Raw genomic sequence first — 26,412 nt, 5'->3', positions numbered from 1 at the left:
ATAAATTTAATCATATACCACTATTAGTAAGTGCTCAAGAAAACCACAAATGGTGGAAGATTGCATACCAGAAAATTTGGAAGAGCAGACCACTGAAATACTGATGCAGCATAGCAGTCGTCGTCAAAACTTAAAAAGTGAGAATAATATTATGGAACATGCAGTGACAATCACCTCTGGCCCTGCAGAATGAGCGTGATTGGTACAAATCAACCAATTAACAGTAATAAAAACGGATGATGATCCAGATGTCAGGAAACAAGAGCAATATATTGTATCTGGGAATATTTTACAATTTCCGCAAATAGCATTTTAAATTGCTGTTGTGCTTGTGGCGTGGAATTTGTGAGAGTATCAAGTACATGCGTTTTTGAAAACTCGTGAGAAATGGCACAATTTTCACTTCGACATCTCCTTTTTGTGAGCATTCTGTGGAAACCTTCAGTATATTTCTAAACAATGCACAGGGAACAGTTTCTGAGTAGAGGTATGTAGGGGGTTGCTGGATGTGATCTGACTTTTCCTAGGCTTTTCAGTGAAGTCAGTTCATACATTCAGCTGCTTATTATGTAATAAGTATACAAATGCAAAGCAACATGCATGTCTGTGTGAATTAAGACTTCCATGCCCAGGGTACATTGTAACATGTTCTTTTAGGTCAATTTATCCACTATAATTGACCTAGTTAACCCATAATGCTAAGCTGTAGTTTATTAAACCATGGTTTATGGACCTTGGTTTCTTGTAACTATGGTTTGGCGTAGGGTACAAATCCAGCACCTTTCCTTAACCTTGGTTTGTTTGGCCACCCCACCTCAGATACCTGCTAGACCATAAAAGTACAAGGCAAGAGCAGCTGGAAAACAAAACAAGAAAGCCATCAATGATAGTTTGATTGTCTGTGGCACAACTTGTAGCTTAACATTCATATGAACTATGCCATTGAATCGCTGAAGCTTCCAAGAAATCAAAGATTCCATGGAATACAATTTGAAAACCACTGCTGTAAGTAACTCCTCATTTCCTTCTGGTTTTTCCTAACCTCAGAGATATGTATTCCTTCTCTTACCCCTTACCTCAGCTTGGTAAAATCTGTTAAATGTCAAGGTAGCTGATGGGCTGAATGCAGTCATCTTACTAAAATTATTTTAAGTCATTTTTTACATGGCTATCTTTTTGTTAAAAGGTAAAGGTAAAGGTACCCCTGCCCGTACGGGCCAGTCTTGACAGACTCTAGGGTTGTGCGCTCATCTCACTCTAGAGGCCGGGAGCCAGCGCTGTCCGCAAACACTTCCGGGTCACGTGGCCAGTGTGACGAAGCTGCTCTAGCGAACCGGCACCAGAGCAGCACACGGAAACGCCGTTTACCTTCCCGCTATAAAGCGGTACCTATTTATCTACTTGCACTTAAGGGTGCTTTCGAACTGCTAGGTGGGCAGGAGCTGGGACCGAACGGCGGGAGCTCACCCCGCCGCGGGGATTTGAACCGCCGACCATGCGATCGGCAAGTCCTAGGCGCTGAGGTTTTACCCACAGCGCCACCCGCGTCCCTTTCTAATAAGTAATTACACAGATAAACAAACAACATTCTGGGTACAAGATATAAACAGATGCAAAAATATTATAAATGGAACCAGCTAATCCATCTAATCATAATAATGCTCCTTCATTTCTTTCTGAACAACAGATTTGAAGGAAAGATTGTTATTTCCACAAACATTTTGTTTTGGTTTTGTTGAAATAACACAGCATATGCATATAAACATGACCATTTCCCTTTCTTGCTCATTTATTTACATTTTCTTCATAAGCTTCCTGTTAATGCATCTCTTTGGCCTTTTTGTGAGTAATACAAAGAATTTTGCCCAAGAATACTGTACAATTTGCACAAAATATCTTTTCATTTATTTTTGACATTCTCATTGCGGGAGCATAATATTAACGAGTTTTAGTGAGCATTATTTCATTTAAGAACATGATGCAGAGTTGGGTATCTTAATTTAAAGCCCAGAGCATTTCCTGTTAAATCACAGAACAAGTTTAAATCAATTTAAGCAGTATGGTTTCATACCAGCTTCGTATGTTGACCACAATCAAAAGCCTTCTTCCCCAAGTATATGTCTTCCATTGTCATCTGTGTCATATGGAGTTCTCCAAGTATATGAGACTTAGGTTCTAACATACGCACTTTCCTTTAACTCAGTGGGTCTTACTTCCAAGTTGACCTATTTAAAGCTGCAGTGTTTTTTTCATTCTGCAGACTGCAGCCTGAAAATCTCCCAAGATTGTAGCAAGCATATACATTTTAGAGGTCTTGATGTTCATTGCATGGCATTGCTTCAGAAATACTTGGAACAATATTGAAATTGAACGGCAGGCCAAGAACTAAAGTGAGAGACTCTCCCCAACACTTCCTCACTTTGGAACACTCTTCACAGTCAGTCACAATATTTCATCTATCTAATTACCGTAAATAAAAATTTGCAATAGGCTCAGGTTTGTTTCATTCCTTCACAGCAAGGTGGAGTAAAACTGTTTAGATCAGTTACAAACAAAATGGGTTTTTTTGCGAAGCCAGTGCAGGACAATAGAATAATTTACAATGACAGACATTTAAGAAACATAAGAGTATATTACTATTTTTTATTTGAATATCATGCTGAAAACATTCCCAAATTAGTAGTAGAAACTCCCAGCCTCCCTGCCCCCCAAAATGTCTTCTGCTGGATTAAATGGTAGAATGGGCCATTCAGTCACCATAGCAAAGATAGTTTTGTTCTTTATGTGCATTCACACATAACATGCATAGAACCATTTATGTGTTGCTGCATTTGCAGCTGCGGGTAACTGCATATTAATAATGGGCACTAATATATGCTTTCAGAAGGGGGTTCAGCTTAATTTTCTTGGGCATTTTGTTGGTGCCTTATAATAGGCATCAATATATTAGGGGAAATAATGACTTGCAGCATGAGCCTAACCATGTCTACTCAGATGTAAGTCCTACTGAATTCAGCAGGGCTTAAGGTAAAGTAAAGGGTAAAGGGACCCTTGACCATTAGGTCCAGTCGTGGCCGACTCTGGGGTTGCGGCGCTCATCTCACTTTATTGGCTGAGGGAGCCAGCGTACAGCTTCTGGGTCATGTGGCCAGCATAACTAAGCCGCTTCTGGCAAACCAGAGCAGCGCACGGAAACACCGTTTACCTTCCCACCGGAGTGGTACCTATTTATCTACATGCACTTTGACGTGCTTTCGAACTGCTAGGTTGGCAGGAGCAGGGACCGAGCAACGGGAGCTCACCCCGTCGCGGGGATTCGAACTGCCAACCTTCTGGTCGGCAAGCCCTAGGCTCTGTGGTTTAACCCACAGCGCCACCCGTCCCCGGTAAATGGAATTCGGATTGCTGCCTTAGCCATGGTGTAACTTTTGAACCCATCTTTAGTCTGTCATGGTAAGGCATCTTTAGCAACAGATATGTATGGTATGTTGTCTACATCAGAACTTCGCCCACTCTAAACCAACCCAGATTGAACTAAAGAATGGAAGTTTTCACTTTCTATGGAATAAGAAGGCAAGTGCACTCCCAAAGACCATGCGCTGTTAGCTGCATAATTAATTTATTAATTAGACACCCAATTTCATTGCAAAAATAGCATTGCCCTAGGGGGGAAAGAAAACCCTAAATAGTCTTTGATAGTTTGCAGGCAAAGTGGTGTGAGATCTTCTGTCTACTTCTTAAGAGAGCGCTTTTATAGAGTCTAAGAGGCCTGGGTGGAATATTGACAATGTTGGTTTATTTTTAAACATTAATGATGTCTAGTTGTATATCATTGATTAAAGTCCATTCAAACATGATCCTATCTCTTTCTACACTCTCCTACAGATAGAAAAAGGACTCTTTTTTTTCTAGATATTAAAACAACTAATAAAATCCAAACAGTTCAATAATGCCATGTTTCTATCTAACAGTCCATTGTGATCAGCCCCCTACACACAGTTAATCCACTGAAGGGTAGAGCTGCTATAGTACAAATCCACTGAAATAAACTGGAGCAGTGGTCGAACAATGCAGATAGAAAAATTCTATCTGTAAATCCATAGAACATGACAAGTAACAACTGTCTATGTGTTAATTTATCCTTACCTTAAAAATGGCAAATAGTTTAAAAAAAATCCCCCCCACGTTGCACACAGATTATCTCCCTGTTCTATAGAACTTCTTTCAAATGTGTCATTGGGCTGTGTGACCCGTTTTAACACAGCAGAGAGAATAATTGCATTGACATTTTTAATGCAAGAAGCAGGTACTCTAAGTCCATCCTGCCATCTTAAGGGATTTGATGTGTCAGTTGTCAGATGATGGTCTTGCCATTTGACTAGCTTGCATCTAGAATAGGCACTACACACCCATAAGAAAACTCTGTCCATTATGTCTGTCACAGACTACCGATTTCAGAAAACCAAGTCACTGCCTTATATGTACAGTCATCAAGAGATAAAATATGCTTCTGTGATTCAGCCCTGGCAATCCTCAAGGTGGTTAAAAACTATAGATATCCAAATTAATCCCAATACCACAATAAGTTGTGATTTCAGTTAGTGCAGGTCCTGCTGTTCCATACACAGGTCTTCTTTTTGAACTAGTGGACATAGTATCCATTTGTTCGGTCAGTTTCCATGTCTCTCCTCCATGTATTTCTTTCCAATAATAATGTATACAGCTAGATTAGACTTTCTGCATTTCAATCTGTTGCAGCTGGTGCCTAGCATGATCTTTCCCATTCAACTTATAAACAGAGGTCTTCTGTTGCCGTTTCTTGAAACACCACACTGCCAAGATCAACGCAAGCACAATTAGGCATACAACAGTCACCCCAATGGCTATCATGGGATCTTTATCAGAACTGGAACAACTTGCTCCCACACATGGTTCAAAAGTGCTCAAAGGCTTCCCACCAAGTCCATAGGTCAAAGCTTCTCCCTCAACAACATCTGGTGTATCAGTAAAGCTATTTTGAGAAGGTATAGTAGTAACTACTTGCATGGAGAAAGTCATCAGATCTACTTCCTCTGGCAAGGGAATAGGGTCAATGAGATGGAAAACTGTAGAAGTCTCCAGTGTGGCCAAATTCAAGCTCGTGGCTGTGGTTACGGATGACAACTCTTGTGTGATGAGTCCCATAGGTGTCGTTGAGACATACCTGGTGTTGTCATCTTTGCTTACACTGACGTTCTCTGGAACAATGGTTGGTGTTAGAGTCCCTAGTATTCTTTTGCTCCCACCAGAGTGTGTCAGTGATGGGACTGTCACAGCCTGCACAAAATCCTTTTCTGGGCTGCTGCCTGTCTTCCTGACATCAGCATGGTTCAGTTGGTCAGTGGTAATGTCATATTCCATTCCCATAGATCCATCAATTTTATCCCCTTCCTCCTCGTCAACTTCTTCTACAGCTTCTTGAGTAACTGGGTAACCATCTAGCCAGGACTCATCTGTATGAGAATCTGTACTTTTTGTTGCTTTTGTATCATTGTTCACAATGACAGGTCCAATGGGGAAGTCCTCACCTTCATATATCATTTTGGTGCCTTTCTTGTTATATGCAGTTTTCACGCCAATGTGGTTGTCGTCGTCGGCAAACTGGGTCTTCTTCTCATCATGGGTGGCTTTCTCTTGCTCATTTCCCTTCTCCTCTGCCTCTTTGGCATTGTGTTCATGTTCTTCGGTAGAAATAGATCGGTCATCGGGGAAATTGTCTTCATAATCGATATGTCCCTCAGTTTCATCTGAAAAGGCAAAATAACAATTTAAGGGGGTGGAGTTTCTGGCACCAGATGATCACAAAGCTCTTTCACCAGCTCACATCATAACAGAATAAATTTATTTTTGAAGGCTTATGAAGGCTGTGGGTAGAAAATGATGTGAAGTGTCCTTTCTCCAGGTCTCACATATGCCTACTGATGTGTCTGTTTCAACTGCTGCTCTTGGAAGGTTCCATAGGGAACAATGCCCCAGCCCCTCCCCCAGCATGTGTGCTACCTAGCAACCCAGTGCTATGAAATGTGGTCCTCAATAGACAGGCAATGCCTTATATGGCACAGGAGGTGAAACCAGAAGTAGGACTGAATCACAACTGAGGTGCTTCTGCTTCAGAGACTAGGACCCAAACCAACGGATCCAAGTTACAAGAAAGGAGACTAAACATCAGGAAGAACTTTCTGATAGTCAGAGCTATTCAACAGTTCAACGGACTCCCTCAGAAGGTGGTGGACTCTCCTTCCTCAGAGGTTTTTAAGCTGAGGTTGGATGGCTATATGTCGTGTATGATCTTGTTGAGATTCTTGCATCGCAGGGGATTGGACTATAATAATAATAATAATAATAATAATAATAATAATAATAATAATAATAATTTATTTATACCCTGCCCATCTGGCTGGACTTCCCCAGCCACTCTGGGCGGCTTCAAAAAAAATAATACTAAAATACTGCAATACATCAAACATTAAAAGCTTGAAGACCCTTGGGGTCCCTTTCACCTCCACAATTCTATGATTCTGGGTCTGCATTAGTGAGTATGGTAGGATGCTTGAATAGTCACTTTTAGGTAAGCAAAAGAAGCTTATGGTAATGCAGTTTCTGGTGTTCATAAAACACCCAGGGCCAGGTAGTGCTAGTTGGCTTAGGCCCAGGGACGATGGGACATCTCCTCACATGTACAACTGGACTGTTCGCATCTCCTGACTTTTCCTGATGATGGAATGATGTGGGGGGGGGATGGAATGATGGATGATGTGGGGGCAGATGAATGCTCTGGGAGGAAGATAGTGGAAAGTGTCCATTCCCTGCTGCTATTTCCAGGTTGTCCTTTGTCTCCAAATCCTACTTTCTAAATGTTATTCCAAGTGCCAAATTATCCCCACAACCCAACTGTACAATCAGGTCTCCGAACTAAAATGAACAAGCACCAAACCAAAAGCCTGTAGGAGTTATGTAACTTATTTAGGCAGCAGGGATGGTATGCTTTCAATCCCTTCTTTTCCCCACAAGTGTTTCCTTATCCAATCTGTTTCCCTCCTAATTAATATTACAACTCGTCTTAATAATTACCATATAACTTCTAACTTATTCTTTTTCATCTCGCTTGTTCTTTTTCATCTATTGATCCGGATTTGTCGAAAAAGGTCAAACAGAAAACATGTGCAGAGAGTATTAAACATCTTTGCTTACAGTTTTCCAGCTGGCATTTATGTGCTCCTGCCCAGAGGGTTCTGCTCTTCACCATCCCAGAGAGATGACAGGAGAGGAAGGGGAATTAGTATCCTTTTATGCTAGGGATGTGAGGGATGCGGGTGGCACTGTGGTCTAAACCACTGAGCCTAGGGCTTGCCGATCAGAAGGTTGGCAGTTCAAATCCCCGCGATGGGGTGAGCTCCCATTGCTCTGTCCCTGCTCCTGCCAACCTAGCAGTTCGAAAGCATGTCAAAGTGCAAGTAGATAAATAGATACCGCTCCTGCGGGAAGGTAAACGATGTTTCCGTGCGCTGCTCTGGTTTCGCCAGAAGCAGCTTAGTCATGCTGGCCATGTGACCCGGAAAAACTGTCTGCGGACAAACGTTGGCTCCCTTGGCTAGTAAAGCGAGATGAGCGCCGCAACCCCAGAGTTGTTCACGACTGGACTTAACTGTCAGGGGTCCTTTACCTTTACCTTTTTATGCTAGGGATATACCACTCTGGCACTGTGGGGTTTTTCTGGCTCCTGCCTTGTCTTACAAGGAAAAAATGTGGGTAGGATTTGTACTAGGATGGTTGCACTTCATTTACTCCAGACATTTTTGCGTTTAGTAGTAAATATCAGTGAAATACTGAGTGTGATGCGCTTTGCTTGTAAATTGTTGTGGATAAAGTGATGTGCATCCCAGAGACATCTAGATGAGACCTCCAGTCTGAATTGGCAATAACCAGTGCTTTTTTTCTTTAAAAAAATGTTTAGGGGTACTCTCATTTTGACTCAAGGAAATCACCATTTTATAGTTCAAATCGGGTGAAATAAATACAGTAAATGGACGAAAGTACAAGGAACATGCATTACCTCATGGTGATGAAAAATAGTTAGTAATTTTCCTACTCATATTGAAATACTGCCCCTCAATGAGGCCAAGCGGTCATCAGTAAAACACCACACATCCACATTCCACACTGCTTCACACATTAAACGCTCGCTTCCGTCTGAGACTCAGGAAACACTGGGAAAGGAAATAAGGCTGCCATCGGTGGTAGCAACAGAACTGACGTTTCATTGTGCCAGAGAAGAAACTAAAAATTTTATGTTTCTTCTCCCATTAGATTCACAAAATGTTTAGGGGTATGTGTACCCCTGCGTACCCCCCAGAAAAAAGCACCAGCAATCATAGAATCATAGAATCATAGAGTTGGAAGAGACCACAAGGGCCATCGAGTCCAACCCCCCTGCCAAGCAGGAAACACCATCAGAGCACTCCTGACATATGGTTGTCAAGCCTCTGCTTAAAGACCTCCAAAGAAGGAGACTCTACCACACTCCTTGGCAGCAAATTCCACTGTCGAACAGCTCTTACTGTCAGGAAGTTCTTCCTAATGGGATAACTCTCCCATTTCATTGCAGTTCACAAAACAGCAAGTTTTGCATATATCTGGATGAATGCTCAATAAACAGGTCAGCTGGAGGAGGTCCCTTATTCATATTACATCTCTGGTCTGCCATGATCTTTCATAGAGGCTCTACCATTTTGTGATCACAGAAATGATCACGGAATTTGACGGCTGTGAGAGGAAGAGCTAGTGTCTGAAAGAAACCTAGCCTGGGTGATAGAAACCAGGCAGGCTAACACTCAGTAACTGCTTCATGATCAAAATATCTGAAGTAATAAGTAATTGTTTCTGTGTCCTTGTAACCAGACCCTGAGCTGTCCTTTATTTTCATCCCACAACACCATTTCCCCAATCTTTCCAGGACGAGTTCTTATTTGCCAGACGTTTGAAAAACAAAACCCACAATTGTACAGTGCTTTTGACATGGTATAGTCCAAAAAACAAACATAATACAATGGAAACCTTAAAGCAAAAATACAACCTAAAACCAGAATAGCAATATAAAAGTATATAGATGTGAATAAAACATAAATTCAGAGGATTTAATGTTAGACCTAGTAGATCCACAGAAAATAACAGACATAACTAATTTAGTCCATTAATTTCAATGGCTCTACTTTGAATATAACTTAATTGGATACAACCCATAGTTTGGTTGCTGAATTTCATATCTGGGGAGTAGAATTCATACAGAACAGAATTAATAATGAGCTTTGCAGTTGTGGTTTAACCCTGGAATAACCAAAAATAGGATTTTTATTGTGGTCCCTCTCTCTTTTTTTTCTGTTAACCTGAAACATTCTAGTCCAATAAACTCTCCAAGCGTCTTATATCCTGAAGCAACCATTCTCACAAATGCACACTTTCATTCCTTTCCAAACTGTAAGGCTTGTTCTGTTTTACTTGACTTGGTTGTATCATGGCTACCATAATTTTTTTCCCTGAAGAAGACAGAAAGTTCTGCCAGAAATAACTTTTTAGAGGTCTGATACTTTAGAAAAAAATACTGTGATGTTGACAAGGAAATTCTAAAATATACTCTTTCAATCCTAGACTTAGTGATTGAACAGCATTGTGCACTGTAACAGAAATAGAGAGGAAAGCAAAGGAACTCTTATGAAAGTTATTGTGTCTGCAAGTCTAGTCACTGTACCATTTGGATTAAGTTATTTTTATGTTTCTTAGAAATAAATGCTGGTATCAGGATGTGGCTTTATAAGGTCATTTCTTAGCTGGCATATGTTGATTTGGTTCTGCTGAGGCCAAAACCTACACTGATTTGGCCTACTATTTTTGAAGCCACAGACTTCCAGAGCAAAAGACAGGAAACAGGACTAAAAATTGCTTTCATAATTACATAAATCTAATTTAAAGGCCTATTAGACTGCTAAGTGGAATGACTAACTCAGCCCTTCTTAACAAGTATTGCCTGCTTTGAGGTGCTAGGGAGAATGTCAGAGTTCAGAGACAGTTCTGAATAACCTCCACATATTCACCCCTATTAAAATCTCACTGAGGTATTATATAAAAGCAATGTGAAACGATGCCAGCCAGATTTCACTCCAGGCTGTAACTCAAGTAGTTGCCAGGGACTCATCCTTTCTTTACTCTGAATGTAACAAATACTTTACTTAATATTGGAAATGTTGGGGATGGCAGCAACAGGTGGAAATTGTTGCTGTTGTGATGTTGATTCTGATTCTGATTTAGCCATTGGTTACCTCAGAAGGTATCGGCGCAATTTGCATTAAAAAAATTACCATAAAGATTAGGAAAAAGATTAGCCATATAAAACATGAGTGTTTTTATAATTCAGAGCAATACTCCCACCCCAACAGTTAGCTTCGTCAGTACACTAACAATAAAACATAATCAACTCAGTCCATCAAGGGTAAGGTACCGTATTTTTCGCTCCATAAGATGCACTTTTTTCCTCCTAAAAGGTAAGGGGGAATGTCTGTGCGTCTTATGGAGCGAATGTGTGGTCCCTGGAGCCAAATTGCCCAGGGGCAAAAAGCAGATCGTGTGGTTTTTTTTAGAAAGAGGGAGCTCTAGAATCTGACAGCTAACCAACTGGGTACTACCAAACAGCGACCGCTATTGCTGAAAGCAGGTAACCAGCAGGAAACGCTTCAGTTCAGCCTTTGCACTGTTGACTGAACACCCCCTGCTGTGCAGATAATGGAGAAAGCTCATAAATTGTATCCCTTCTTTCGTCCTGGCCAACTCTATTATGCTGGTGTAAACCCTGGTGCACCAGGAACCCAGAATAGCAGCAAATAAAATCCGCTCATACGTCAGTGACTGATAAGACTTGTCAAACTGTTATTCCAAAGTCTGCCTAGATTGTAAAGCTCCAAAATACAAGCCAAAAGGGAGCAGGTCTGGAAAGAGCGAGCCATACAATGGGCACCACCAGTGAAAAGGCCCTGCTCCATGTAGCTCCTGCCTTGTCATTTGATAGGGTGCTACTTGCCCTCCTTCTTGACATGGAATGCTCTCTATTGGAGTCTCCAGGTCCAATATAAAGACCATAAGAAGGGAGAGCAGGGACCTTGAAGTTCCCAACAGCTGTTAGTCAAGCAAGCAAGCACACAGGTCACCTTTGTCACAGGTGCGTCATGCCTATGTCCTGGCCAGGCCTGCACCCAATTTTGTTTCTGTACACTCTTGTTTGTTCTCAGTAACCAAAAACATATTATCAACATATACAAGGAGAAAAGTTGTTTTCCTTCATTGGCAAGGAATCGTACAAAACAAAGTGGCACTAATAAATAAAAGTTCCAGGGTGGCAACAGAAAGCAAACTAAAAATGCATTTGCAGTTTATCAGAACTATCCAGCAATATCAAGTTATAGGAAAACTGGTGCTATTAACAGTAACCCTAGTTGGTTAATTGATTTGGCAACTTCCATGCACATGACACCTGATGCTAATTCCCCCCTAAAGAGTTAAATGAGATTCAGGTGAGGGGCATATCCCTTGTCAATCCCAGCAGGTATATAACAGGAAGACCCGGCCTGCCCAGGCCGGTGGCCTACCCAGGCCATGAAGGAGGAGCTATTTTGGCAGCAGAATCCTCAGCAGAAATCTCAGCGTCTCGCTGGCTCAGTCGTCCCCAAACTCACAGCACAGAGCCACCCACAGCAGAAGAGCGTGCTCCAACCGATGGGCGGACTCTTCCCCAGACTCAACTCTCGGGCCCCAGACTCTCGGCCTGGTGCCCCTGAGAGCCTGGCGCCTGGGTGCCCCACACCCCTAGCACCTATGGGTAAGTTGGCCCTGCATCCTGACACCTATATGAGGACAACATGGCAGATCCTAAACAATAACTTTCCCCTTATTCATTCATGCCTTGTCCTCAAATTTTTCCCTTGTGCACTATATATTTTATATTCAGGATCAATTATACAATCTCTTCTCTGAACTTTTTCTGCTCCCTTTTTTATTTCCTCCTTCCCAGAGCCGTGTTCCTCTGCTACCTAATATAGAAATGTTCTGCATACCCTCTAACTGTTGTTTGTCAAGGAAACTGCTCCAAGAACCTGTATTCGTGCTTTGCAACTTGGGACGCATGAGGCATTTGGCTTGAGCCTAGGGACTGCGTTCCGGAAATAACACACTGCCCAACCAGTTAGAGAGGCTTCACTACACAGCAGTGTGTCAGTGAGCTAAGTACCCGGGACATCACTGATCCCTGGAAACATCAGATACCATCTCTCAAGAGACAGGAAACCTTCTCCACACTAGGGCTTTCAGCTGCTTAAGGATGGGCCAGCTCAGCTGTGTTTTGCATGATCATGCTTTTGAGCACACTGTGAAGAGCATATCTCATGCCAAGATCTGTTATTTCACTTGCAAGTGTCATTGTTTCTCACAAATGCTAACAGGGACTCACCTTTCTGCGTGAGACAACATACTAGAGTCCTCTTCACGTTGCCCCTTTTCAGTTACTTGGATGCTACGTGATTAGACTGTCCTAAAGATCACTTGTTAAAAGAGAAAGCTTGAGCCATGGTGTAAATAAGTACTGAGACTAGTTGACCATCACAACACAGGGGAAGCCCTCTGCGGTGTCTAGAATAGGCTGTCTTCTTCCCTCAGCGTATGGTTTCTAACATGGGTTGCAGCCTTGAACACTAGGTTTCTGGATCATTTGCCCAGCCCTTAGAGAGGACAGAGGACAGGACCCCCAGCATGTATAGCAGGGATGTAGAAACATGTAACCCTCTAGATGTTGTTGTATTTAGAATCCCACCAGCCCCAGCCAGGGTGACCAATGGTCAGGGACAATGGGCATTTGTAGTTTAACAACATCAGGAGACATTATGTCTATGGTATATACAATTTTAGTCTCTACCTTCCATATACAGTGGTACCTCGGTTTTCAAATGTCTCCATTGACGAACATTTCAGTTTTCAAACGCCGTAAATGCTTTGGTTTTCGAACACGCCTCAAAAGTCAAACATGCCATGTAGCTTCCCCTGAGTGCAAGATCCTGAGGCCTAGCTGTTGGTTATTGAGTTTTCAGTTTTCAAATGTTTCAGAACTTGAACGGTCTTCCGGAACAGATTAGGTTCAAAAACCAAGGTACCACTGTATTCAACATACCTATGGTTTTTCTGCTTTAGTTTTATTTCATGTCTTTATTTCTTCAACAGTGATCACCCTCCCTGTGGAATGCCCTCCCTTCAGATGTCAAGGAGATAAAGAATTGCACAACTTTTAGAAGACATCGACGGCAGCCCAGTATTGGGACGTTTTTAATGCTTGATGTTTTTATTATGTTTTTTAAGCTGCCCAGAGTTGCTGGGGAAACTCAGCCAGATGGGCAGGGGAATAATAATAATAATAATAATAATAATAATAATAATAATAGAAAATTGTATATGGACTATGTACATTGTCATCAGCTCCAGATTGATAACACTGTATGTGGAGATCCACTGCAAGTTTGCATTAGGACATTGAAGGACAATAAAAAAAAATTAAGATATGATATCCTGAATCGATAGAACTCACCTTTGACACAAGCTTGGACTTGACCAAACCATTCCCCACAGGTGTGACAGAGCAGAGTAAAAGCAGCATCTTTGTTAGTCATGACATATCCCTGAGCACAGACATAGTGCAGCTCGTCACCCATTTCAAACCCGGTGTGGCCGTGGAGAACTGTGTGAGGAAAGGAAGGTGGATCTCCACATGGTTTGCCTAAGGAGATAAACAAGCAGGAAGCAAACACATTTAAGTATCTGGTTAGCTGAAGGGCTTGGGGAATGTAAAAGGGGGGCGGGAGAATGTCTAAAATGCCTGACTCAGCGGACTCGGTGCTGCAATCTTTTGTTTCAGGTCCCATTTGTATACTCTACAGTACATTTTCATCTTATTTTTTTAAATAGGAAATGAAACATGGGAGAAGTGGGGTTTCACAGATTTTTGTAGGTGATAACATATTGGGAGATAAACTCCAAAGTGCAAGTAAATAAAGCCAATAAAGCTCATCTTATACTGATGACAAAATCAATCTAGGGCTAGCTGGAATAACTTAATTTATTACTTTACTTGATGTCACTAGATAATTGGAAATTCACTGTTCGCTAAACTCAATGCTCAAAATGGGCGGGAGAAAATAAAAATTGCAGAAACGAAAGCTGTCATGGGAAAGCCTTACGAACAGTCTAACATTGTACAGAACAAACTCGGTTCTGTTTGCTATTTTAGGCTAAATTCATGTGGTTTATGTTTGTATTTAAAAGCCCCTGGTGATTCTCCCCCTGCCTCTTTTGTTGCTAAGAGAAGGCCAGGTTACATAATCCGTCATTTTTCGATGAGGAATTTGTGCCAGACGTTCACCTGGCAAAATCCGAATTTCCATTCCTGGGCTAAACCACTGCATTTTCTGCAATGGTAACAAGTTGCAGTCAACTTGTGGAATAGAGACTTGTTTGTCTTGCAGCCAAATGAATCACTCAAACATGGAGGGAATAGGGAAAGTTCAGGCGATCGGTGCAACAAGTCTTTCCAAAGTTTCTTTCTAAGAACAATAACAGAGGGGAAAAGCAGGGGACAATGTATCTTCAGTCTAAATGCCCACTCCTGGCTTTCTGCTTCGGTGCTAGCAGACCTACAGCAAGTTCTGAAAGGGGAGAGACAACCACTTTTAAGATTTATAGATGGAGTCTGGATTTAGTTTGGTCTGGGAAACAGCAGACTCGGGTGGCTTGGAGGTTCTAGTTGGGGAAGAAGGGCAGTTAACTGTCACTTAGACAGTTAGACGTTAGAAAGTTAGACGTTGGGACTTAGCTGTCCTGTGAGAGAGAGTTTTGGGATAATCAGAAACTCTTGGGACTTCATAAACTGTCATCAAGCACATTTAAAACCCAAATGTAAATGTTAGTACAGTCATACCTCGGGTTAAAGACGCTTTAGGTTAAATCTTTTCAGGTTGCGTCCCGCAGTGACCCAGAAGTAACAGAACGGGTTACTTCTGGGTTTTGCCGCTCACGCATGCACAGACGCTCAAAATGACACCACGCGCATGCGCAGAAGCAGCAAATCACGACCCGCACATGCATTCCTCTCAGATTGGGAACGGGGCTCCGGAACGGATTCTGTTCGCAACCAGAGGTACCACTGTATTTCCTTTTGTACATAATATCCCTATAATAATCAATATTACTTCAACCTTTCTTCTGTGCTGGTGTCCATCTCAATACTAAGTCTATTGTACCAAGCAGTGACAGGAAGTCTTTAAAAGTGTTCTAAGGGAATAGTAGCAGTGGGGAAAAGTTTGTGTTGATGAACTCACAGAGCTTTTAGAGTTTGCTGGATTGATTTTATTGCTTTTAGAGTTTCTGTGCTTTATTCCGTTTTTACCCTGTACACCATTTCTATGGCTTTATGCTGTGAAGTGGTTTATAAACTTGTTGAACAGAATAAAATGACTCAAGAAACTCAGAGATATTGTGGCAGGGAGTTCCATATCCCGGAAACATAAAACTTAAATAAGCACATAGGCGTACCCTGTATTTATGCTGAGAGAACACTTACACTATGCCTGTCTAGACACCCAAACATACGTTACTGATTGGTGATGTTTTCAGAAATTAGGCCTTTCATCTTCCAAAAGTAAGAGTTTAGCAAAATCTGTAGATTGTCTTCAACCAATAATGCAATTTACCTGTGAAATTGCCTCCAGGCAACCAGACAAGGGAGCATTTGCAAGCCACAGAAATGGCTGTAATGAACACAGGATTCAGGTCAGACAAAATATCACCTTTCATGTTAAAAGTTTCTGTTTCTTGCTGCTTAAAGATATGCAGGCAATCCCTGATGGAAGTTCAAAAGTTGAGAAAGGGGCATCTGAGTTGGATTTGCAAGCATCTGGGGTTCAGATTCAACACCCTGTGTATTTCTTTGCTTAATCAATTATGCAAAATGAATAGATTTGCATGATGTCAATTCTCACTCTGCATGATGTGCAATTCATGTTATTCTGGAGCATTGTTTTGTTTTGTTTTTTTAGTAGATGCAGATACAAAATCAGGGGTTTTTGTTCTATAAATCCTTTGCTACAACACACTTGTTCTCTGCTTAGTGCCACAATGTGATCTGGAACACAGGTTGGCCTGTGAGCGACTGCTGGGTTGTAGGGCTGGATCCTCCTCTCTGCTTCTAGATTATATTTCCTTTTCTTTTTTTATGAACACAACAAATATTCTAGCAAGAGCCTGCACTCAGCTGAGAAGAGGCAATTTGTTTCCATACTATTTCATGCCCATGGCAAATTATTCCTTCCTAATTGTTAATGGACATTTCAGAAAGAACAAGAAAAAATATTTGATTTGGCTTGCCGTAGTGATTATTTCTGTGGTCCACCAATGCTGACCTTCAACTTTCACACAAAGAGCATCGTATCTGCCACTTGGAGAGGGATCCATTTCAATCTGGACATCAATAATCTTCACGCTCTGTGGCTTGCTGCCTGTCCTGTTGCACACAGTTGTCCTAAAACAGAGGAAGGAGACAAAAAGATGTTCAGCAGCTAGGCTAGTAAGGCTCTGAATTGTGTTCAGTTCTCCATAGACCACACCTGACAGGTGGGCAGACGATTGCCATGAATTTAAACTGGGATGACTCTGGTTTGACTGCCATCACATATCATACTGAGCTACCAATAGCCAAGGCATGGCTGGCTCATGTGAAAAGTGAAGCTGATGTAACATGCAAGTCTCTACTAAAACTTTTCTTATGTTGAATTGTTCAAAATTGTTCATTGTCAAAGCATCAGTGGGGCTCTCTGAATTCTCTCCCTTGATAGCATCTAGGAAGAATTATTGAGTATGTTAGCACCTGTCTGACTGAGAAATCCTCAAGCTTGAGCAACGTACTCTACACCTTTTTTAAAAAAAGAAATATATTCTGCAGCAAGGTAACCTAAATTCTGCACTAAAAGTTCTAAGATCTGTATAAATGATGCAAATAAACCAATATGCATGACTTAATAATAATAATAATAATAATAATAATAATAATAATAATGCACAATTTGTTCTAGGCATGAGGAAGGCCAAGGAGCTCTGCTGGGGCACTAAAGCCCTCGGATGCAGCCGATGGAAGCATTATTCAGTGATCCCTCCAGCTTCTGATTCTTCAGTTCCCATTGTTTGCATACTTTCAAGTGTTAGATTGGAGCTATTATTATTTTATTATTATTTATTAATTTGTATACCACCCTATACCTGTAGATCTCAGGGCAGGTCACAACACTGAGCTAGAAGCTAAGTGTTCTTTGGGTTTTTAAAAACAAATAAATAAAAGCTGAGATTCGCAAGCAGCTGGCCTTTGTGCATAACACCACATTCTGTGGGGTTTTTGTGCTCCTTCTGAATTGCAAGAAACACATTCCATCATGTTTCAGGCTGTCTTTCTCTCTACATCTGAGCAGGAGACATTATTAGGATGACCAGATGCAAAAGTGGAAAGGACTCCCACACCTTTAACAATGGCAACTATTAAAGGTGCTTATGCCCTCTTACGCTTTTGTATCCGGACATCCAGGGAAACACCCATTTAAAAGTCATTCTCTCTCTCTCTCTCTCTCTCTCTCTCTCTCTCTCTCTCTCTCTCTCGTGTGCTGAATCTCCCATGATTTGGTCAGCCTTTACGAAACTTCCCTAAGACTGCAGGTTCATCAACACATGGCGGTATCGAAGCACAATTTAATGTGGTAGATAATGAAATCATTATTTTTCCCAGTTCCTTTACTGGGAGTCTTATCCTGCGTCATACCGCTTAGCTCCATCTTTGCCCTGGTTATTAAATTTCGAGCACGGTCGAATTTTGCCAGAGAGGTGACACTTTGGACATAACAGCAAAAAATAAATGCATCTGCAAGGACTCTGTTGGAATGCGTAAGTGGAAATATATCATTCAGTGAAGAGTGTGGTAGCCTAAAGTGTTTTGCTTTTTCAGTGCGGTAGGGGAGATATGTCAAGCAAGTGAAAACTCTCAGGGTACTGTTGGAAAGATTTTCCCCGATTTGAAGCAACATACCTTCTTTTGAAGTACAGTTGCACTTCAAACACCTTTCGTTTTTAACATCTGACGGTCAAATTCATAAAGCACCTGGCTAATGGAAGCAAATAGGGCTTATAGGCCATATTAAACATAATTTGCAAGGTTGAACTTTCAGACAAATCTGGGCTGGAGGAGGGCAGCAGCAGCAGGTACCTAGAGTGGCAAAATGCTCTCTTGAAAATCAGTGTTTCTTAGTTCTACTATTACAAAATCAAAGGCGGATTTAGGGCTGTGTGACTGTGCTGGGTGCCAAGCCTACAACAATGATGTAGTGAATTGAGCTGAACGAAAGGTGAGAGACAGCCGGAGGTGGGGGCATGTCGAATTCTGGCCTCACACAGGGCACCACTGAAATTTGAAAGGCCAAAGTCTGCCACTGACAAAGTAGCCCAACCATGTATTTGGAGATAAGTCATGTGTGTTGGTCAGAGGAGATTTCACAGTTTCACCGCCTTTCCTGGTATGCCCTGCAGAGGATATTAAGGTCCATGAATAATCATAGTTTAGAGGTCCCGGGCCCTAAGGAAGTCAGACTATCCTCCACCAGGGCCAGGGCCTTTTCAGTGATGGCTCCAACCTGGTGGAATGCTCTGTCCCATGAGACCAGGGCCCTGCAAGATTTAACTTCCTTCTGCCGGGCCTGTAAGAAAGAGCTATTCCACCTGGCTTTCAATCTGAACTTAGCCTGATCTTTTATTCCCCTTCCTTCCTTTCTTCCCCCTCCTCTTTTTACGAAGATTACCCACTCTGGGATCCCACAGCTAATTCTCCCCTGGTCTCCTCGCTGAACCAAATAGGACTAACTTAGCCATCTAGCCCTGGTGATCATCTAATGTTTATTGGATGGATTTCCCCCCTAAATTGATTTTTGAATTCTGAATTTATTGTTATTCATGTTTTATACTGTATTTTATGCTGTTTTTTGTTGCATCAATTAAGTGTTTTAAATTTGTTGTTAGCTGCCCTGAGCCCAGTTTTCTGAACCAGGAAGGGTGGGGTATAAATAAAAAAAATATTTATTATTATTTATTTTAATGCTCCTTACCCGACCGTGCCATCCGCCAGCCAGCCCCTGGTACACACAGCAAAGGAACAATCTCTTATGGCTCTCCTTAGTTCTTCTCTGCTGGCTAATCGAGCTCCTACCGCAGCGCATGATTCGTGAGCCATTGCTAAGTCCAGACTCTGGGAGCCGTTCCTGGGACCAAGGGCAAACAATTTTCCTGAAATTCAAAAGACACAGCGCAGCATGTGATGTCATGAGATGACTTGGTCTAACTGCATTTTCTGCTTCTGTGTGTGTGTGGAGAATGGCTGCCGATAGAGACTTCTCAGGATACGCTGAAAACAGTGTGGGTTTGCGTGATCTGTCTGAAGTGAAACAGACAGAGGAGATCCCTGAACATTAATAGAGAGAAACTTGTGCACGAGATTGCAAATATGTTCTTCCAAGTTATATGTTTATGAAAGGAAAGTTGTTGTTTTTCAAAATATAAAGTCTGGACAGTGCATATCATCAGAATGTAGTAGAATGCAGTAGATAAATTTTGTTTTTTAAAAAATAAGAGTCCATGGAGCTGGTCTGGGTAGGTGCATTGAAATGTAATGTTAAAAGATGAGGGTGGGGCCCCAAACAACTCCAGATTACTCCTTTTCAGAGGATCTGGCCAGCGCCAATAGGCTAGGGTTACCAGACGTTCCTGTTTCCCGGGGATTTGCGAATAAGTCCCCGGACAAATTCCATCCCCGGAATGTCCCCGGATTTCATCTAATGTCCCCGGGAAACACAGCAGCGTCAGTTTCAGCAGCCCAGAGCAGTTGGCTCTGGCTGGCTTCAGGAGCTGCTCAGAAGTCCCCATATCATGGTGGTGCAGGGGCTCTAGGATGCAGCTTCCGGGCGCCTCCACCTTCCCTGACCCCAGCAACTAAGCTGTGAAGGGAGGCTTCATACTGCCTATCAGAGCAGAAGAAGAAGAGTTTGGATTTGATACCCCGCCTTTCACTCCCTTTAAGGAGTCTCAAAGTGGCTAACATTCTCCTTTCCCTTCCTCCCCCACAACAAACACTCTGTGAGGTGAGTGGGGCTGAGAGACTTCAAAGAAGTGTGACTGGCCCAAGGTCACCCAGCAGCTATGGAGGAGCGGAGACGCGAACCCGGTTCCCCAGATTACGAGACTACCGCTCTTAACCACTACACCACACTGGAGCCTCCCAACTCCTACTTGAGTGCAGGCAGGAGGGGTCAGGGATCTCTCAGTTAGGCAACGGGAAGCCTCCCTTCCCAGCTGAGGGATCCCTGCCCCCTCCTGCTTGCACACAAGTAGGAATGGGATTGGGGCTGCTCCGATGGGAAGGGAGGCATTGCGCTGCCCAAGCCTTGCCGCTGCCGCTCTTGGCCCTCCGCCTTCCATGCCTGACCCACGGCACACCACTTCCCCACCACCACCACCACCGCTGAACAACCAACAACTCAGGGGCTGGCCAGGCTCATGGAGAAAGGAGATAGAAGCCTCGGGTGGTTGAGGTCAAGGTGGCAGCCGCCCCTCTGCCACCACCATCACTGCAGCATCAATTTCCTGAACGTGTAGTAACTAACTAACGTGTCCCTGGATTCATTGAAAAAAATCTGGTAACATTACAATAGGCTGCAGCCAGGGAAGGCAGTTGCCCAAGGCGACTGATGGTCTGAAGTATAGCACTTACTACTTCTAATAATAATAATAATATAAAATTTTATTTATACCCTGCCCTCTCCAGCCAAGACCGGGCTCAGGGCGGCTGACACCAGGTATAAAAACAATTGACTGAAATACAACTTGAAAACAAGATTAAAATACGACATGAAAACATTAAAATGCAACCTCATTTCACCAGGGATTACTGCTTCAACCGCCCAACCACTCTGAGGTGTTGGAAGGGAGCTGAAAGGAGACTGGAGAAAACAAGAAGCCACAACCTTTTTTCTACTCAGGTGCCTAAAACTGCAGTGTAGTTGCTGGATCTCTAGCGGCATGCCTTTTCTAGACTTAGGGTGTGGCTGGCAACGGGGCAAGCCCAGTGAGAGATGTCTTCACACACCCTCATGGATTGTCAGAGTCAATGTGTGTTTGTGCACAGTGATATGCATGAACTGATATGCATGTTTTTCTCTCTGGTATTGGCACAGTTACAACAACCACCTACTACACCTAGATTCTCAAAGTCGGGTTCTATTTCCATTTGTTTCATTATTCCATTTGCCCCGGCAGAACAGTATATGCAATTTATACGACTCAGAACAATTATGACTGTCATGACATAATTGGAATAACTATTTATGACCTTCAAAAGACTTAACATGCGTTTATTGTCTTGGGTACATAAACAAATCCCCCTGCACAGAAGTAAGACTATGAAGCCCATTCATAAAAATTCAAAAGTCTGGCATTTCACTACAAATGTCCTAAGAGAACAGAATTTACAGTCTTACAATTTTATTTCACACTCTTTTTTTAAAAAAATACCCCAACAACTCTGTAGTAACCTCCCGCGAGTCAGCCAAGGCTTACCATAAAACTTTATAGCACGGTAAGTGAAAGAAGAAATAAGAAAGAAGAAATAAGAGAGAACTCATCTCTCTCATCCTTGTACAGATACCATTAACAACTTCACATTATGCTTATAAAAACCTTTCAGTTTAGAGGATGTCCTTGGTCTCTTGCATACAGCCTTATAGATTGCAGATGTAACAGAAGAATTCATGCTGTAACTTCATCAGAAAAGGACATATTAAAGCAAAAAGTTTTATGAATCTAGAAATGTACTTTCACCTTTTCCATTCATTCTTTGTGAATTAAATAAATCTGCACCCTAAAGGACATATATTCTAACTAGATAGAAGCTTTTATTTAGTGCTTGCATAACAGATAACCCCTAAGTGTGTTTCATTGCATACAATGAAAATTACTCCCTGGTAAATGCGATAAGGACAGCAGCCAGAAGTCGCAATCCAAAACATGCTTACATGCAAGAAAGCCCCACTAAAATCAATAGATTGCAACTGGTCCTGTTTCTTAGCATATCTATCTGGCAGATTCTATGGGAATTTACTTCCATGTATTGGGCATAGCATGCAGAAAATGTATTAAACATCAGAAATGCAAATTACTAAGCAGTCAGAAAGGGCTAGAGATATAGTGACTTGTAGCAATTTGCACTCCTGTTTGTCTCTAAGGCCAAACCAGACAGGATGAGGAAGAGCCATTAAGAAAATAACCTACCATTTATTTATTTTTATGTTAGCAAAAGTTGTGGGGAATCCCAGTTTATACTGGGAGGAGGGATGAACACCCAGACCATGCTATTTTCCTGTTTATAATTGCCCCCTTCAAAACTTATAGTTGCCCCATCCGACAAGAGTTCTGTAAAACTTGGATGACGGTATACTCGGACATTAAACTCAGGGTCTTTCCCACAATTACAATTTATAGTTGCTGTTTGATCTGACATTTTTAAGAGTGAATTTGTCACGGAGTGTCTGCACCTAATGTTCCCATTATGAGAGAGTGACTCATAGGATTGTAGATTTGAAAGGGACACCCAGGGTCATCTAGTCCAAGCCCCTTTCTGCACCAATGGTGGTCTGTGACCAAACTGAGAAAAGGCTGTAGCGACACCCCTAATGCACCCTCATGCTCCCTCAGCTGATTTATTGGAGTTATGAGCATGCGCACGAACATAGTCCTTTTATGACTTCTTAAATTAATTACTGCCTAGTGCTCTACATTATTGAATTTGTGGAGATACAGGAGATTAGAAGAGGAACTAGATGTCTGCCTGAGCTATGGCAAGCCTGGTTACTGTGATGACATTTTGTCTGCAGTACCGTATCTATCTGTCACATGTCTCCTCTGAACTGGGCTCATAAACTGACACCTCGCTGACAGTGGCATGAATCAGTTGTCTCTCAAAGACAACTGAGCCAGTGTCTTTGAATCCGAGAGCCAGTGTGGTGTAGTGGTTAAGAGTGGTGGACTCGTAATCTGGTGAACCGGGTTCGCTTCCCCGGTCCTCCACATGCAGCTGCTGGGTGACCTTGGGCTAGTCACACTTCTCTGAAGTCTCTCAGCCCCACTCACTTCACAGAGTGTTTGTTCTGGGGGAGGAAGGGAAAGGAGAATGTTAGCCGCTTTGAGACTCCTTAGGGTAGTGATAAAGCGGGATATCAAATCCAAACTCCTCAAACCACCCTGCAACCGCACCTCAAAGGAGGTGGATGCTTGTACACAAAGGAGAATTCTGAGGATCCATTCTAGATCGTTCACAAAAGTCAGTAGACTAAAAAGAAAGTTTTTGAGCACATCACTCTGGAATACTAGCTGAATTATGCTGCCTTTGTATAGTAACATACCCCAAAATTCAAGAAAAGCAGGAACTATTCTGCTATAAATGGTAAGTTTGGAAAGACCTTAAGTCAGTTGGGGCTAATCAGTAGCTACCAGTATCTACTAAACAACGGAAAACAAGCATTTTTAGATCATTAATTTGATTCAGCGTTGGTCAGTTGTTCCATATTTTATAATTTGGTGATTTTAATCTACACCACCATGATATTTTTTTTTCTAATTACTTAGTTATATCTATATCTATATAGTCACACACCCACACCCACAAATAAAAAATAGATAGAAACAGATTTTAAAATAGATTTTAAAAATTGGTAAACGGTTGAGTTGGGGCGAAAGACATGATGACTTTGGCATCAAAAGTTCAGACCCCCCCACACACAATTTTGAGTGGCAGAATGAAATTCCCAAACGTGAACATGACATACCTTGCCACTAATTCTAATTTCCCTGCGCAGTTCCGTCAAATTAAAAGGAGAATTGAGGAAAAAGAATTTGCATTTCTGTCTGAGGGACTCAGCCTAAGCAAACCTCAAATTCACACACCTTCCCAGGGAAATGCTCTGGCCAAAAAACTCTTGTTATTTCCCTGTGGGATCCTCCCCTCCCTTCACCTCACACAGCAACCGGTAAATAAATCCGTTAGGCAGTTTGAATATGAAAATTTATATATATGCCTAGACCGTTAACAGGGGTTGGGGAGTGAGAGAGAGGGAAAATTATGCCGGTCCATCAGAATGGCTCCAACACCATCACATTGTGGGTCCTTCCATTCAGTCTTATCACAAACTGGCAGGAGAAAGCCTAAAGAGGAATAGCTGCTAATATTTGGACTTTGGTTTTTTTTTAAAAAAAACTTTCATACATGCATCTCAATATCCAGTAAATGCTTTTCTATGCGACCCCTTCTCTTTATTCCAAAAAGCAATGCGCGTAAACAGTACCACACACTGATTTGTGTCTCCACCCCCTTTCCCTGCAATAACCCCCCCTCAAAACAAAAAAAGAAAAGAAAACCAGCAACCCAAATGCTTTTTGCAAATCAATATGCAAAAGCCAAAGCTGTAGGGAAACATTTCCAAATCTAGCATCAATCCTGCTGCAGAATTGCATTATAAAGTTTTGATTGACTTTTCCCACAGTGCATTAAAAAAAACCTCTTCTGCATGATCTTAGCCTTTGAAAGACTTTTGCTTTTGGCGATGTGCAACGTTGACTGCGAGATATTTGAATCTCGCAGATCCCTTCTCCCGATTCCCCCCCCTTCCCCCCGGCAGTGATCCACAAACCCTTAAGCTCTCTGGGAATGGCAGGAGAGCGACAAGCGAGGGCTGAGCAGGACTCACCATCCGCTTCGACAGAGGCGACTTGGAGGAGAAGGAAGAGGAGCGCGGATCCCACAGCCTGGGCAAAAGTGGCAGGCGATCTGGTAGGAGCTGGAGCCATGGCAAGGAGAGGAGGGAAGGTCGCCCGCAAAGAAGTCCCTCTGAGCTGGAAGGATCCGGAGGTGGAGGGATTCAAACTGCCAGATCCTGGCGCCTTGGGGATGGAGCGACAGAAGGAGGAGATCTCCCTAAGGCTGCCCCGGGCAAGAAAGGGAGAGCGCGCGGGTTGCTCTGCCCGCTGAGGTTTTGTTTTTTTTGGAGAGAGCTTTTCTCCAGCCCATGGAGAACCGGTGTGAAAAGTCACGTTGCCCTGTCAGTAAATGTTGCATACATCAGAGGTGAATTATTATTTAAAAAAAAAAAAGAATTTTAAAAATAATAATCAAACGCATAGAAGGGAAAAGAGAGGGAGGGTGGAAAGGGGTGACGAAGGGAGCAGCTGGAGAAAAGTCCCAGCCTTAATCCGAAAAGAGCAGTTCACACGTGTGAATTGAAATATTCGTATCAAAGGGGGGCAAATTTACTTTACATGGGGACCCCAGCTGACCTTTCCATCGTTGCAGCTGCTGGAAAAAACGTCCAGCCATGGCCACGGCCTCTTTCTGTGTTACAACATACCCCAACCTACTTATTTATTTACAGTGGTACCTCAGGTTAAGTGCTTAATTCGTCCGTTCTTAACCTGAAACTGTTCTTAACCTGAAGCACCACTTTAGCTGATGGGGCCTCCCGCTGCCGCCGCGCCGCCAGAACACGATTTCTGTTCTCATCCTGAAGCAAAGTTCTTAACCTGAAGCACTATTTCTGGGTTAGCGGAGTCTGTAACCTGAAGTGTATGTAACCTGAAGCGTATGTAACCTGAGGTACCACTGTAGTTATTTCCCTCCTCCTTCTTCAAGGCTCTCGCCCTCATTTAATCCGCACAACAACATCCCTGTGAGGTAGGTTGAGCTGAGTGGAAGTGACCAGTTCGTGACTTAAGTGGGGATTCGAACCCTGGTCCTGGTATGACACTATAACCAATAAAGGTAAAGGTGCCCCTGCCCGTACGGGCCAGTCTTGACAGACTCTAGGGTTGTGCGCTCATCTCACTCTATAGGCTGGGGGCCAGCGCTGTCTGCAGACACTTCCGGGTCACGTGGCCAGCGTGACAAGCTGCATCTGGTGAGCCAGCGCAGCACACGGAACACCGTTTACCTTTACCGCTGGTAAGCGGTCCCTATTTATCTACTTGCACCCGGGGGTGCTTTCGAACTGCTAGGTTGGCAGGCGCTGGGACCGAACGACGGGAGCGCACCCCACCGCGGGGATTCAAACCGTCGGCCATGCGATCGGCAAGTCCTAGGCGCTGAGGTTTTACCCACAGCGCCACCTACGTCCCATATACAGCCTTATTTATTTATTTATTCATTTCTTACCTTTAAATACCACC

General features: G+C 42.7%; 1 protein-coding gene and 2 long non-coding RNA genes across 7 annotated transcripts; 2 read left to right on the top strand and 1 right to left on the bottom strand.

Moving 5' to 3' along the window:
* Positions 1–727: 727 nt before the first annotated feature.
* On the top strand, positions 728–18,181 carry LOC310745594. Its single transcript, XR_014540200.1, has 3 exons — positions 728–1,005; positions 13,294–17,063; positions 17,891–18,181. It is a non-coding gene; the product is annotated as an uncharacterized lncRNA (long non-coding RNA).
* On the bottom strand, positions 3,775–25,613 carry SUSD5 (sushi domain containing 5). Of its 4 annotated transcripts, none has more exons than XM_083578098.1 (5): positions 24,942–25,613; positions 19,257–19,434; positions 16,521–16,639; positions 13,655–13,843; positions 3,775–5,786 (listed from the first exon to the last, which is right to left on the bottom strand). In XM_083578098.1, exons 1-5 carry the CDS (start codon positions 25,039–25,041, stop codon positions 4,729–4,731), a joined length of 1,644 nt encoding a protein of 547 aa, XP_083434224.1. In that variant the 5' UTR covers positions 25,042–25,613; the 3' UTR covers positions 3,775–4,728. The 4 variants fall into 4 exon arrangements, with proteins under 4 accessions (XP_083434224.1, XP_083434225.1, XP_083434226.1 ...); XM_083578099.1 differs by lacking the exon at positions 24,942–25,613 and adding an exon at positions 24,024–24,349; XM_083578100.1 differs by lacking the exon at positions 24,942–25,613 and adding an exon at positions 24,142–24,349.
* LOC310745587 lies at positions 23,515–25,921 on the top strand. 2 transcript variants are annotated; one of them, XR_014540187.1, is made up of 3 exons: positions 23,515–23,641; positions 24,873–25,024; positions 25,880–25,921. It is a non-coding gene; the product is annotated as an uncharacterized lncRNA (long non-coding RNA). The 2 variants fall into 2 exon arrangements; XR_014540188.1 differs by lacking the exon at positions 25,880–25,921 and having other exon boundaries at positions 24,873–25,315.
* The last annotated feature ends 491 nt before the right edge of the window (positions 25,922–26,412 follow it).

The sequence above is a fragment of the Podarcis filfolensis genome, assembly GCF_964270895.1.
Source record: "Podarcis filfolensis genome assembly, chromosome: 12".
NCBI lineage: Eukaryota > Metazoa > Chordata > Lepidosauria > Squamata > Lacertidae > Podarcis > Podarcis filfolensis.
This window is presented reverse-complemented; position numbering and strand designations above follow the sequence as displayed.